Genomic DNA, 15,775 nt, shown 5'->3' on the forward strand with positions numbered 1-15,775 from the left:
CTTTTTTTAAAACCTCGCATCTATTGAAGTTGGGAAACTGCTGTTCCCGATGTCAGCAGCTGTCAGCTGTGAAACTGACTGTGCGATTTGAGTTAAAAAAATAACTGACCAACATAAAGCTGCTGTGCTGAGCGCTCTCACTCCCTGCAACTGTCAGAGTGAGAGGGAAAAGGGGAGGGGGAGGGGGGTGAAAGAGAGAGAGAGCGAGGGGGAGGGACAGAGAGAGAGGGGGGACAGAGAGAGAGAAGGGAGATCAGAGTGGGGAGGATACAGAGAGAGGGGGGACAGATAGGGAGAGAGAGTGACCAAGCTCACTCCTGACAGATGGACATCTATCGGGAATACTCCTCATCGCTACGACAAGTGTACGGGCAAACATTGACGACTTGTGCAAGCAGAAAAATGCCAGGTATCTCACTAAATTAAAGTAAGTCAATAAATTAATCTTCATTTAAAGCTTCTTCACAAAAATGCACATTTTTTGTTGTTTTGATTAATAGTAAGATAAATTTTTGATGCCTTTATCTTTCTGAAGTTGTCTCACTGGCACCCTATGTAAGAGAAAAATTGTAATGTGCCCCCCCCCCCCCCCCCCACATGAAAAGGTGGGACAACCCTGATCTAGATGATTGAAACTTCAGCAAATCAATGTGATAAGTAACATAGTACTTTTACTGTTCTTAAAATATAGGCACTCAACAACACAATGTGTCAATAGCAATGCACAATCAGGATACAGTAGCATAGTGGTTATGTTACTGGACTAATAATCCAGAAAATGCCAATTCTTATTCCACTGTGGCAGCTTGAGAATTTGAAATCAGTTTAAAATATCAGAAATAAAATCCTGATATCAGTGAAAGTGACCATGAAGCTATTGGATCGTCCTAAAAACCTGTAAATTGCAGACACTGTAGCAACTGGCATCAGCTGGCCTTTTTTTTTTTTGCAGGTGTTCATGTTTTCAAAATGGCCATTCTACGTACTGTCAAAATTTTAAGTAGAATGGGGAGTTTCTCCAGCATCGGTTGTGGTAGTGAAACTGCTCTATCCTGGAATACAGCCGTGCAAGTATTCAATCCCAGAGATCGAGTGGTTTCTCTGCTGCTATGGATGCTGGGTAAAGGGCACCCCATTCCTCTTCTTTCACAGAGCCCACTGCTGCCTTTTGCCGACCCGTGTCCCATGTTTTAAATTAGAAAAGGGCTTGGTGTGTTGAAAGCTGTCCATAGTTTATAATTTGCGAGACGCCATGGTTTCTGAGTGCTTCTTGTATAGTTTACCATGTAAGTTATTTGGGTCTCTCAGTAAATGCCCATTTTTTGAGGACATCGGTTTATACACGTTTCACTGTGTTTAAATATCGGTGTCAAATGTGGTTCAGTGACAGTACTGTCAATTCTGAGTCAGTCAGTAGGTTATAGGTTCAAGTCCCACTATAGACTCTTGAACACATGATACAAGGTGACACTCCAGTGCTGTATGGAGGGAGTGCTGCACTGTCAGAGGTGCTGTCTTATCCATGAGACTTTAAATCAAGGTCCTATTTCGAATAAAAGCAAGGAAGCTCTCCTTGGTGTCCTGGTCAGTGTTTATCCCTTAACTAACATCACAAAAAAAGGATGATCTTGTTATTATCTTATTGCTGTTTGTAGAATCTTGCTGTATGCAAATTAGCACCTGTATTTCCCTACATTACAACAGTAACTACACTTCAAAAGTACTTAATGGGCTGCAAAGTGCTTTGGAACCTCCTTAGGTTGTGAAAGACACTACATAAATACAGGACTATCTTTTATTTGGAAAGTATGCTTACAAAACTTATTTATCTTAAGGTATGACGACCGGGATGAATGCTTGATCATTCACATACTACAGTTACGGAATCTTGCTGCCCTACAGGTGAAAGATGGGAGCAGAGTGTAAGTTGGAAACTATAATCGCAAATTCTCAAGCCTTGACCATCAAAAGCCTACTTTTTATGACTGTTCTAATGTTTTAGAGAACTGACCTTTTTCTTTATACAGTTCAGTGCCAATGTTGACTTTGTGTCCGCATTTCAAACAAATCTCACATAATGCAAATTACATTTTTGACCAAAGAAGAAAGTTGTTTTGAGGGCTGCTGTCCAGTCATTCAGGACTTGAGGTGTCAGCCTTGGCCCAGCTGGTAGAACACTCACCTGTGAGCCATAAAGTCATGGGTTCAAATTCTACACCAGAGACTTTGAGCATGTCATTTAGAGAGAGACCATCACAACCTGGGGAGACGGATGGAAAGAGCAACACAAACTGGGGGGGTGTGGGTAAGGGAGGAAGAGAGAAGCACAGCCTGGGAAGAGGAGAGATAGAGACCAACACAAAATGTAGGGATGGAAAGAGACAGTGAGCAATGCAAACTGGGGAGGGAGGGAGCAACACAAACTGAAAGAGGAACGGAGAGAGTAACACAAACTGGTAAGGAAGGAAACAATGAACACAAGCTGGAGCAAGAAAGTTCATGTCAGCCTGTGATGTGTGCTATTGCATAATGTTTTGTTCTGGGAGTCAGGCAGCTTTGGTGCTTCTTTATTTATTTATTTAGAGATGCAGCACTGAAACAGGCCCTTCGGCCCACCGAGTCTGTGCCGACCAACAACCACCCATTTATACTAATCCTACATTAACCCCATATTCCCTACCACATCCCCACCATTCTCCTACCACCTACCTACACTAGGGGCAATTTACAATGGCTAATTTACCTACCAACCTGCAAGTCTTTGGCTGTGGGAGGAAACCGGAGCACCCGGCGGAAACCCACGCAGGGAGAACTTGCAAACTCCACACAGGCAGTACCCAGAACTGAACCCGGGTCGCTGGAGCTGTGAGGCTGCAGTGCTAACCACTGCACCACTGTGCCTCTTTGAGGAGTGATCCTCACATTCCTGAAACTGGGCTGGTGTGGGGTGGGAGTTTGTGCATTGAATTAGGTTTGTCTTTGGTTTTATTTGTTTTTATTGCTTGCTGTGTATAGTACAAAGTCATAAAATTGTGTGGAAACTTTAGTTGGAAGACACTTATATTGATATGAAGACAGAAAATGCTGGAAACACTCAGCAGGTCTGGCAGCATCTGTGGTGAGAGAAACAGAGTTAATGTTCAGGTCTGTGACCTTTCATCAGAATCTTTCTATTTTGTGTTCTTTCGTTGATTTATAAATTATTGTTATTCATCTCACTATAACACAAAAATGTTTTTAATTTATTCCGATCTTGGTGATACGGAGACTAAGGTAAATGAAGATAACATTTGTAAACTACGGCAAACGTCACCGAGGATCCCCCCCCACTGTGGTTGACAGGGCCCTCAAACGTGTCCAGCCCATTTTCCGCACCTCTACCCTCACCCCTTCCCCTCCCTCCCAGAAGCGCGATAGGGTTCCCCTTGTCCTCACTTTCCACCCCACCAGCCTCCATATCCAAAGGATCATCCTCCGCCATTTCCGCCACCTCCAGCGTGATGCCACTACCAAAGGCATCTTCCCCTCCCTTCCCCTGTCAGCATTCTGAAGGGATCGTTCCCTCCGCGACACCCTGGTCCACTCCTCCATTACCCCCACCACCTCGTCCCCTTTCCATGGCACCTTCCCCTGCAATCGCAGGAGGTGTAATACTTGCCCATTTACCTCCTCTCTCCTCACTATCCAAGGCCCCAAACACTCCTTTCACCTGAAGCAGCGATTTACATATTTCTTTCAATGTAGTTTACTGTTTTCGCCGCTCACAATGCTGTCTCCTCTACATTGGGGAGACTAAACGCAGACTGGATGACCACTTTGTGGAACCGGTCAGTCTGAAAGCATGACCTCGAGCTTCCGGTTGTTTGCCATTTCAACACATCCCCTGCTCTCGTGCTGACATCTCTGACCTGGGATTGTTGCAGTGTTCCAGTGAACATCAATGCAAGCTTGAGGAACAACATCTCATTTACCGATTAGGCACACTACAGCCTGCCGGACTGAACATTGAGTTCAATAATTTCAGAGCATGACGGGCCCCCATTTTACTTTCATTTTTAGTTATTTTTTTCTTTTTTCTTTTTTGTGTTTATTTTATTTTAGTTTGTTCAGTTTGTTTCTACTGTGCCTACCCACTTTTTTTTTTCATGTTTGTGCTTGTGGCTGTTCAGTTTCAGTCCATTAACACCCTATCTGTACTAATGCTTTGTCTTTCTGCACACTATTAACATATTGTTTGCCTTTGCTCCATGACCTTCTGGTCAGCTGTTCTGTGACCTTGTCCTATCAACACCTCTTTCGTTATCTCTTGCCCCACCCCTGCTTTACTTGCTTAAAATCTTTTACGTTTCTTATATCTGCCAGTTCTGAAGAAGGGTCACTGACCTGAAAAGTTAACTCTGCTTCTCTCTCCACAGATGCTGCCAGACCTGTTCAGTATCTCCAGCATTTCTTGTTTTTATGTCATGTGATAAAAGCATTACATAAGCAGTGTCACGTGACTGAAGGCCATGTAATCAATGTCACATGATCATATCTCAAGGAATATGTCAAACCAGAGTTGGCAACACTAATGTGAACTGTGGGTGGGTATAGGTTTGGATTTGGTTACGATGTGCTCCTTGGTAAATTAGCCTGTCAACAGTCATTCATTAGGTGCACACACTCTTGTGGGAGGCTGTGGAGAACTGGCAGTACCAATGGAACCATACTTACTACTAACTTTCATTTTGTTAACTTCCAGCATCAGAATTAGCAGGAGGGCAGATGAATAATTGAAGAGAAAAACAGCCCTTTATTTCATTAAATGTGTCAAGGTCTAATGTACTGTTGAGAGAGCCCTGATTTTAACCTAAACACCCAGAAGAAATGGGGTGGGTTAGGATCAGATGCCCAATTTTATGTTTCATTGAAGTCAGTGGAGCGTACAATGGGGACTGACCTAACCTGTTACTGCCTGGGGTAGGCTAAAATTGTGCCTCAAAACTCTAAATATGTTTTTTTCAACATTAATGTTTCTGTTCTTGTTACAGATACATAAGGATTTCATTGCTTCCACTTGACCCCAGCACAACATTTACATTCTGCTCCAAGGCTTTAGAGTTTCAGACACTCATGACATTCAGTGAATCATTTCAAGTTCCAGTTCTGCCCAGCATGTTGAGGTTAAAGACTCTGCAGTTGGATGTATGTTCCATTGACCAGCAAATACAGGAAGAGTTGTTGGTAGGTGCTGATTGCTAACTGTTTCTAGCTATTGATGTCCTCATTCACACTGCAAGTTTAGCATAGGTGTCAAGTGGTTTCAGTCTGACATTGACGCTAAACTTGTATAGTGTAAACCAGCTGTCCACACTCAAACTGATGCCTCCAGGAAGACCCGTTCCACTTCTGTCTAGTACCACATTCAGCCCTGTTTCTGGATACAGACTACATGCAATATTACTGCTGCTCACAGTTACAGTGTGAATTCATTCTAAGTTGTACATTGTTAGACTAGGATCCAGCAATGATAAAGCAACAGTGATATATGTCCAAGTCAGGATGTTATGGTGGTATTTCCCATGCACCTGCTGCCCCTGTTCTTTCTAGGTGGTGGAGGTCGTGGCTTTGAGTAGTGCTGAAGCGTTGGCAATTGCTGCAGTGCATCCTGTAGACAGAGCACACTGCAGCCATAGTGCACTGGTGATGGAGGGGGTGGATGTGCAGGCTGGTGGATGAACTGCCGATCGAGCAGACTACTTTGACCTGGATGGTCTTGAGCTTCTTGAACTAGAATAACTCAGTAGCATTATATGAATGAAGGGCTCAAAAGATTTTGTCTTAAACCGTGATGTTTGCATATCTTACCTTTTGATGTCTTTCTTTTGACTAGGGAGTAGTTCGGATAAGTCTGGCTGACTTTGAAAGACCAAGTGAAATGTTGCTTCAGTGGTACCAACTCCTAACCTTCAGTAGTATGGGGACAATACCTGAGCGGAATAGCAGTCAATTCAGCAGCACTGCAGCTGTTAGAAAGCTAACGGACAGTGAAATGAAGGTATAGCTGAACATGTACTGATTTGTCTTGAAGCTTCATGTACTAACTTACAAAGAAGTACTGTTGATGCTGTTGGGAGCAGCTGTCTGTAAAATACTGATAGCTCATGCTGCTTAAAGGTCAGAAGTCAAGCATCAGCTCTAACTGATGTGAATCTGCTGTTGAAACCTGTAAATTCATCAATGTTCTCTCTACGTTAGTTGGACAGTTTTAAAAAAAACTTATTCTGAAGATGTGGGTGTCGCTGGTGAGGCTGGCATTTGTTCATCCCGAGTGGTGGTGGACCAGTTTCTATTAGCGGGTCGATGCAACTCGAAGTGGCTTGCTAGCCAACTTAAGAGGGCAAGTAGACTGGAGTCACATATAGGCCAGACTGGGTAAGGAAGTACGTTAGTGACCAGTTCACAGTCACTTTTACTAATACCAGGTTTTCCTTTACTTAGAATTTACAGCATAGAAACCAACCATTTGGTGTTTATGCTCCACACGAGCCTTCTTCCACTCTTATTTACTTCATCGAACCCTGTCAGCATAACTTTCTACCCCTTTCTCCCTCATGTACTTAGCTAGCTTCCATTTAAACTAAATTCTAATTTGCAAACTGCAATGGTGGGATTTGAACTTCTTTCCTCTGGATTATTAGTCCAGGCCTCTTGATTACTAGCCCAGTAACATAACCACCAACCCCCTCTAGCAATGTGTGATTTTTAATTGGCCACAGCTCGTTTAATAGGAAGTTTCTCATACCATTCATAGAATCATAGAAGCACACAGAACAGAAGGAGGCCTTTCAGCCCATCATATCAGTACCTGCTCTTTGAAAGAGCTATCCAGTTTATTCCCACAAACCAGATTTATTCCTCCTAACCCTACAAATGAGTTCTTTTCAAGTCCAATTTCCTTTTGAAAGTTTGTATGAAATCTGATTCTATCACCCTTTCAGGTTCTGCATTTCTGATCTTTATGTAAAATAAAATTCCTCATTTCCCCCCTAGTTCTTTTGCCAATTATTTTAAATCTATAATATCTGGTTACTGACCCATTTGCCAGAGGAAACAGTTTCTCCCTATTTGCTCTATCAAAACCCCTCATAATTTTGAATACCTCTATTAAGTCTCCTCTTAACTTTCTCTTCTCTAATTTAACAATCCCAGTTTCTCCATTCTCTCTTCATAACTGAATGCACTTCATTTCTGGGAAACCTCCTCTGTACTCTATCCAAGGCCTTTACATCCTTCCTAAATGGTGCCCAGACTTGTATACAGTACTGCAGCTGAGGCCTAACCTGTGATTTATTTAACATGACTTCCTTGTTTTTGTATTTTGTGCCCTTATTTACAAAGCCACGTATCCCATATGCTTTCTTAACTGCCGTAACAGCTTGCCCTGCCACCGTCACGATTTCTGTATATATGCTCCCAAGTGTCCCTATCCCCACACTCCTTTACAATTATACCATTTAGTTTAGATTGCCTTTTCTCTTCCTTCCTACAAAATGCATATCATACTTCCTTGCATTAAATTTCATCTGCTATGTATCTGCCCATTTCAACAGTCTGTCTATGTCCTCTTGAATTCTGCTACACTGTTTACTACATTTACAAGTTTATTCGTCATTTGTAATCTTTGAAATTATGCCCTTTATACCCTAGTCCATTAACTGGCAATTAATCCCATTGACTGACAATTTACTGTGCATATTGGCTTCTATATTTGGCTACAACGTAACAGTGAACTGGGACATCCTGAGAACATGAAAGGTGTGATGTAAATGGTCACTCGGTCTTTATCTCCAATTCTGTTTTCTTGCTGGAAAGTCTGCGTGCAAAGCGCCTGGCACATACTCACATATTTGTTTCTACCTGTGAAGGATGCAGTGTCGATGCTTTTAGCACGGACTACAGCTCAATTGGAGGCAGTGGAGAAACAATTAGCAGAGGAGAGAATGAAGTTGGAATGTACAGAGGAAGAAATCCAGGAGGAAATGAAGGAAGAGAAAACAGAAGCAGTGTCAGAAAGGTACTGTGAAATAAAACCAGGAACTGTTGCGAACTCTCAGCAGATAAGGCAACAGTCGATGTTTTCAGTCAATGATCTTACATCAGAAATGGACTTTGTCAGAGATTTTAAGCAAATACAGGGCCAGGGAAAAGGAGAGGGTAGGGAAAGTACAAAAGGGAAAGGTCTGAGATAGGGTTGAGGGCAGGAATGATTAAATGACATAAGGGATGATTGCGCAAGGCAAAAAGGCTTAATAATGGGATGAGTAAAGAAACAAAAGATGGATCCAGAGGAGGTGTAAGTGTTACAGCAGAATAGCAGAGTGGGAGGAAAACATGGAAAATCTGACAGAGAAGAATACTGCTATGGCCACTGAATGTGGTGGAGAAAGGCAGGTAGGCCCCAGGGGTACACCCCCCACCACCCCCCCCACCCCACCCCCCCATGCGGCTGTGCACCGATTAAAGATCCTCACCCCGGCACAAGCATTGTACTGCTTGCCTGATCTGGAGTTTCTCGATAGAGCAACTTGGATGCTGATCCAAGACTTAAAGACCCAATAATCACTACTGCGCAGTCCTAATCATTTAGCTGGTTCCAAGACTTGGCACAGAGCTGGCCAACATCACATTAAGTATCCTTTAAAGATTTAGGAATTTTGCCACTTCTGGCGACCATCTATTTGTTAACAGGAGGAGAGAGAGAGAGACTGTATCAGCCATGTGGAGAGGGGCAGCAGCAGGCAGAGGAGCACCTGCAGCATGAAGCTGTGATGGATCATGGACAAGGAGGCCACATGGGCAATAAGGCAGGTTCATGTTCAAAGAAGGCGTTATCAACCTCAAAGGGCCTACAGGCAAAGGCTTAGCTTCATGGAGATGTCAGAGCACCAGTGTCTCCAAAGGCTGGCAAGACAGATGGTTGCTGATGTATGCAGAATGCTGAGGAGGAGTTGAGGCCACTGGGATGTGGTGGCCATCCCTTGCCTGTGGCAGCGAAGGTGACTGTGACGCTCAGCTTCTTTGCATCAGGTCCATTTCAGGGGTCGTCTGGAGACATCTCCCAGTCAGCAGCCCATCACTGCATCAAACAGGTGGCGGATGCCTTGTTCAAGAGGGCAGAGCAATACATCAGGTACCGCACTGATCATGCCAATCAGGCCACGAGGGCGATAGGATTCGGGGCCATACCCTTGCTCAATGTTCAAATTGCCTGCAACTACCGCCACCGCAAAAGGATTCTCCAGGAGTGTGCAAGGTTCCTGGGAAGCTGCCATGACTCATACACCCGGAGACAGTCCCACGTGCCTCAACTCTCCACCTTCATGGCTGGATCCTGGGTGACTTGGGGATCCACCAAATGATTACACTTGTGCGGAGCCCCAACACGGAGGCAGAGAAAACCTACAACCACTACCATGTGCCTCAAGGGCAATCATTGAACAGGCAGTTGGGCTTCTGAAAAACTGGTCCCAATGCTTAGACAGGTTTGGTGGAGCCTTGTAATAAGGCCCATTGAGGAACTTGCATATCGTGGTGGTCTGCTGCACTCTGCACATCCTGGCATGTCAGAGAGAAGTTGCGTTGGAGACAGACAACCACATTGAGCACACAGGAGGAAGAGGATGTGCATTGAGACCTGGTGGTCAATGGGGCCAATGGCCAAACGTGACTTCATCACCCATACCCAATTCTCCTGACATTCCCTGTAATGCCAGTGGACATGAGGTGACTCCCTGTGGAATGCTGGCCTGTCATGACACACTCTAACTGTGTTATCGGCCCTGTCATGAGACCATTTCAGGTCCTACACTCACCATCGGCCTACGTTCAGTCCCCACCATTTCATGCTCTCTCTCTCAATGCCTCAACATCTAGTCACTGCCTACTAGGATAGAAATAAACAGACGAACCATTTAAGTATGCATTTCACCAAATCTTAATATGCACAAAGCAGTAACAGTGGCATTCAACAATTACATATCACCAAATGCTACTAGGTGTCTTTACGCTTAAGTTTCCAGGTTCTGCTACGTTGTGCTCTCCCAGCAGCAGTAGCTGACGTGAAGGCAGGCTGTGGAGCCCACGCTGCTCTGGTGCGTGAGATGCCCACAGCGGACGGCCTCTGGGTGACTGAGCCCTAGAGGGCCCTGGCACAGACTGGTGCCACCTGCATCTGTGCAGGGACAGCCTCTGTCCTCGGGGCTTCATGCAACATTTGTGTCACTGTCAAAGAGGCCAAGGTTCCACGGTCAATTTAAGAAGTGCCTTGAGAAGAGCCCCCATAACCTTCAGACATATGTTTCTTAACCCTATCAGGGTCCACCTGCACTCCCCTGTGTACCTGGAGTGGGACAGCATGTGAGAGTATATGTGCTGTTTGGACTGGTGTGACCAGTGCAGATACCCTCACGGTGGGCATTGATGTGCGTTTAGAGTGGGTGGCACCAGCTGGTGAGCACAGCTATCACCTCAGATGGCTGCAGCTCCTCCTCTGATACCGTTGGTGGCGCCTCATCCTCTACAGCCGTGTGGGAGAAACAAGAGTAATGTTACAACTTCCACATCCACCACATCTTCCTGCCTGTCTTTTTGATAGCAGTGGTCATCAAAGGCCACAGTGCTAATACCATCGCTTTCCTCACTCACTCTGGGCTCCACACCCACCTCGCACTCTGTGACAGGCTGGCCTGCTGCAACCCATCCAGTCTGCATCGCTTCCACCTCCATCTGCGTGAATAGGGCAATGAAGGGCCACCTCCTCCTGTGCATCTCCGCTCCCTTGCATTACGACTGTGCTTCTCCTGGAATGACAGAAATACGGGCTGGGATTTTACAGGGCTCCCAATGTCAGGCTCCGTGGAGTGGTGGGGTGGGGTTGGGGGGGGTGGTGGGGGGCGGCCAGAAGATCGTTCTGGCAGAGACCCGCCATGGAGCCCGATGCCGGGAGGGCCAAGCCTGATCTTCCTGGCGGCGGTGAGGCACTGTGGTGGCTCCCCCGCCACTGGACGGCAGGACCTGGATTAGCAGATAGTAATTAATTAAGTGCATATTTTAAAATACACTTGCCTGCGATCTAAGGGGCCGCGATCTTCAGAGCAGCAGCTGGCTCTCCTGCACCTTCACTTTCCTGTCTGGGCAAAGCAGGAATTGCAGGGGTGGGGATGGGGGGAGCGTGAGATTTTTAGAGCCGGAAGGGGGGGGAGTGGGGTCAGGCTTTTGTCATTAGTGTGGGGTAGGGCAGGAAGGAGTGAACTGTGAACTTTGTTCAGTTTGTGGGGGGGAAGGTCATATTTGAAAAGTAAATGTTTTTGGGGGGTGGGGGGGGAAGGGCAGATACTTAATTTTATTGTTATTGTGGGGGGTGGGAAAGGGGCGACAGAATTTTGATTTGAACAGTGGGGGGATGGTTCCCTTTAAAACTTCAAATTAGCCGGCAGGCCTGGCTGTCCTATAAAATGGTGCCAGCACCTGTGCACAGGCAGCTGACGCCATTGCCGGCATTGGAGAGCCCGCCCCCTGCATGTGATTGTGGGGGTGGGGGGGAGTGGCAGGCTGACCACACATGTAAATGAGCCACCACACGGGAGACCACAGAGGCATGGTGGCGTACAGCCCGCACATGCGGGCCGCCAATTTTTCAGCCCACAATGTGTCACGCCTGTCTCATGGTCCAGCTGTGTTTGTCAGACTGTGCCACTTTAAATGCCCATCATTGTGCCACTCGGAGGCCAGCTGCAAGCGGCCATTCACCCTTGTCGCTGCAGTGAGGATCTCTGAATGACCACAGTCCTCTGGTGTGAGGCAACTCTGCGGCTCATTGTGCATGCTGATTCTTGGTTGTTCCCTATGCATCATATCTCAGGGGTGGCGTATAATACGAGCAGAGCTGCCACCTTGCCATCATGCATACCACTCACCTTGCCAGACCTCACACTGTCATTGAATTGCCTCCGGTACTGCACCCATGTTTGTGTGACCACGCCACAGCTGCTGACTTCCCAGTCCACCTCCAGGCATGTCTTCTTCATCAGACTTGCTGGTCTCCTCCTCCTGTGCACTGGGAACAGAACCTCTCTCCATTTCCTCGCCGCCTGCAGGAACACCTCCAGGGAGGCACCACTGAAACATGGAGCCACCCTTCCTCCCACTGCAGCCATTCCTCCACAGACTCACTTCTACTGCACCCCTTCCTCTACCCTCAATAGGCTGGATTTAATGGGCCCCCCGGAGACGGACTAGAAGGCGGAGGGGGCCCATAGAAGTGCAGTGGGCGGGGAGCAGAGTGTCCGTAACCTTTCTGCCGCACTGTATTAATTTGGGAAAGGCTGATGCTAGCCTTCCTGCTCAGAGGCCAATTGAGGCCCTTAAGAGGCTTATTATCAGCCACTTAAGGGTCTCTTCCCAACACTGCTGGAATTAAGCCAGCTGCGGGAGGAGCCTCTTCCAGGTGGGAAGGTTGCCCAGTATTCGAGGCGACCTCCTTGCGGGCTTGGGGGGTGAGGGTGCTCTCCTCTGTGGGCTATCAGTGGCCCAAGGAGGACCTCCTGCAGAAAACAACCCACCTCCCTGTACATCCACCCCCGAGCACCGTTAAATAGAGCCAAGGATGGCTCCAAATGGCCAAGGCGGGGTTCCCCCCGCCTTTTCGGCCTGATACGGGGGTCTGCCGGTTCCACTAAATCCAGCCCTATGTGTGCAGCCTGTATGAAGGCTGCACGTTGGTGTGTCCACCACCTGTAATTGGACGGCTCCCCACCAGCCGGATTCTAATTGGCTGCATCTCAAAAAGTCCTGCCTCCCGCCCGTGTTGCTGTGCAACCCGCAAATGATCCCGACATCGGGATGTCAATCGGTTTGTAAAATCCAGCCCAATATTTCCGTCGGCGCCTGCTTAATCTATGTAACAGGCCTCCTAGGGAGATGGCGGAAGTAGTGAGTGCTAATTCATTCAAATGCAAATTAGATGGATTTCTTTCAGAAAACAACACTCTGGGATACAGTATGCGAGCAATTTGAGACATGACGTGGTAATTGTGGCATGCTTGCGTGACTTTACACCTATGGTTCCCAAAGCTCTCCACCACTGGGGACTTTCATTGTGATTGCTGTGATTCATCAACAACTCCATTATAGGTCTGTCATGTGATTACCAAGATGGTAGAAGGTGAACTAGATGGACCTTGGTCTTTTTTCATCTAGTAATTCCTACTAATGCTCACCAGTGACAACCCAGTTCTAGGTGTTCACCGTGGAGTTTTTAGGGCCTTGTTTTTAAATAATGTTGTCAGTTTATTGCATTTTGCAAGTGTTACAATCTCTACAAATGGATGGATGGTTGGTTATGTTGTACTGATTTATCTTTTCCTAGGAGCTGGCAGGCAGAGTCGGTGGATAGTGGTTGCAGTAATAGCGCCCAACTGAGCCCACAGTACCCTGTGGTGGAGCAGCTCAGTGGTGTGGATGGAAATGGGGCCCAGCTGCATGAGTTTGCAGAGCAAGTGAGCCAGTTTGCTGCTATCAAAATGAGAGTCCCACGAATGAAGGTAGGCATTCTGCTTAGACTGAGAATACTCTTTATGATAATGGTTCTCACCTGCTATTTCGCTTTTAAGATGGTCCAATTGTGTCTCCTTAGAATCCACACAACATTCATGGCAACACGGCAGTGTAGTGCGGACAGTTTGCTGCCATTATTAGCCAATTATGATGGAGGAATGGTTTGGATATTATCGTCTTTCATAGTGTTTTGTGGTGAACTCGGAATAGAGAACTTATTTTTAAGTAGTACTTTAGTGTGTCACTCAGGAATGTTCTAGCATGCCACACATACAATGAAGGAAGTGCACCAAGCGGCCAATTGATCTGTTTAGGTGGTTTTGATGAGGGGAAGAAAAGGCTCCGTAGCCCTCCCACATCCAATAGAGAATGATGCTGTGGAACCCGGCTGGCAGGAGGAGGCTCCATGGACATCCCTATCCTTAGCCATGCACTTGCCCAGTGTTGTCCAGCAATTGAGTGCGAGACAGGTCATAAGTGTTGGCAATTGTCTTCAGCCAATAGTGCCAAATGGATGATCATATTTGTCTTACCTCCTGAAGTTCCCACCCTCGTAGATCCTATGGTCCAGTTAATTCGGTTTACTCGATGTGATATGACTAAGTGGCTGGATGCACCAAAGGCTATGGGCTCTGAACACCTCCTAATGGTTGAACACCAAAGTTTAGCCATTTCCCTGGCCAAGCGGCTTCAGCATCGCAATGACGCTGGCATCTACTTAATGATATGAAAAATTGCCCTCGTGTGTCTTACCCACACCAAAAAAAACAGGATAAATCTAATCTGACCCATTGCCGCCCTATCAGCTTCCTCCCTATCATCTTTGAAGTGATGGAAGGGGTCACCAGTAGTGCCATCAAGCAACACCTGTTCACCAGTAATCTGCTCTCAGATGCTCAGTTAAGGTTCTGTCCGAACCACTCAGCTCCAAAACCCATCACAGCCTTGATCCAGAAACAGATGCAGGAGCTGAATGCCAGAGGAGATGTAAAAAGCTGCCCTCAACATGAAGGCAGCATGTGCCCTAAGTATGGCACCAAGGAATTCCAGGAAAACTGGTCATTAGGGATCAAAGAGAAAACCTCGAATGGTTGGATCCCTACATGATGCAAAGGAAGATGGTTGTAGTGTTGGCAGCCAGTCATTAAAGCCCCAGGACATCATAGAATTCCTTGGGGAAACATCTGGTGACCAACCATCTTCAAATGCTTCATTAAAGCCTTCACCTCCTCATAAAGTCACCAGAGGGACTGCTTGTTGACAATTGGATTCCATTCATGTCAAATGAAACAGCTTATGCAATCTCCAACAGGACCTGAAAAACATCTCGACTTGGGCTGACAAGTGACACATAAATTCACACTCTGTTAGTGCTAGGCAATGCCTCTCATGAACAAGGGAAATCCCAGCCACTTTCCTATGACCTTCAGTGGCTGCACCATTGTTGATCAGTCCCTCCCACCCCCTATTCCCTTTCACCACCACCATCAACATCCTGTGGGTCATCATTGACCAGAGCTGAACTGGACCAGCCAAACCAACACTGTGGCTATAAGTTCAGGACAAATATTGGATCTCTGTGAAGACTGGCTCCCCACCTGAACCATCAAAGCCTCTTCACCAATTACAAGGCTCAGGTCATAAGTGTGATGGAATACTCACCTGGATGGGAGCAACCATAACAACACCCAAGGAGCTTGATACCATCCAGAGCAGAGCAGGTCCATTCATTTGATTGGTGTCTCTGCCCCTGGACTCGATATCCACCTACTCCACCACCGGTGCACAGTCTCTGAAGTATAAACTGCAGCAACTCGAGAAGTTTATTTCGACAGCACCTCCCCTCCCCTGTGACCTTTACCACCAAGAAAGACAAGAGCAGCAGTGTTGTGGAACTGCCATTCGTTCCGAGTTCCCCTCCAAGTCACTTATTCCAAGCAATTGAGACCTTGACTTAATGCCTTATCTGGATGATGTCACCTCCAGGAGTGCAGCACTCCTTCAGTACTCGACTGGAGTGTCAGTTTAGATTAGGACTCGAACTCCTGATTGTCTGGACTGAGAGATGTGAGAGGAAAGTGGAGTGAATTGTCCACTGTGATATCTTGCTCCCCAAATATTTTAATATTTTAATATTTTGTTTGTATCAAGGTTCCATATATATTCACGTCTCTGAAAT

The 15,775-nt window shown here is 46.5% G+C and overlaps 1 protein-coding gene across 1 annotated transcript in view; it reads left to right on the plus strand.

Annotated features, from left to right (window-relative positions):
• The window catches only part of wwc3 (WWC family member 3), a 247,151-nt gene that overhangs the window by 212,593 nt on the left and 18,783 nt on the right, over positions 1-15,775 (plus strand). The window contains exons 14-18 of the mRNA XM_068040348.1: positions 1,836-1,922; positions 5,031-5,223; positions 5,873-6,037; positions 7,908-8,056; positions 13,409-13,583. Of these exons, the coding sequence (XP_067896449.1) occupies positions 1,836-1,922; positions 5,031-5,223; positions 5,873-6,037; positions 7,908-8,056; positions 13,409-13,583 (769 nt within the window). The remainder of the gene's footprint in view (positions 1-1,835; positions 1,923-5,030; positions 5,224-5,872; positions 6,038-7,907; positions 8,057-13,408; positions 13,584-15,775) is intronic.

Source organism: Heterodontus francisci, chromosome 10, assembly GCF_036365525.1.
Source record: "Heterodontus francisci isolate sHetFra1 chromosome 10, sHetFra1.hap1, whole genome shotgun sequence".
In the NCBI taxonomy this organism is placed as follows: Eukaryota; Metazoa; Chordata; class Chondrichthyes; order Heterodontiformes; family Heterodontidae; genus Heterodontus; species Heterodontus francisci.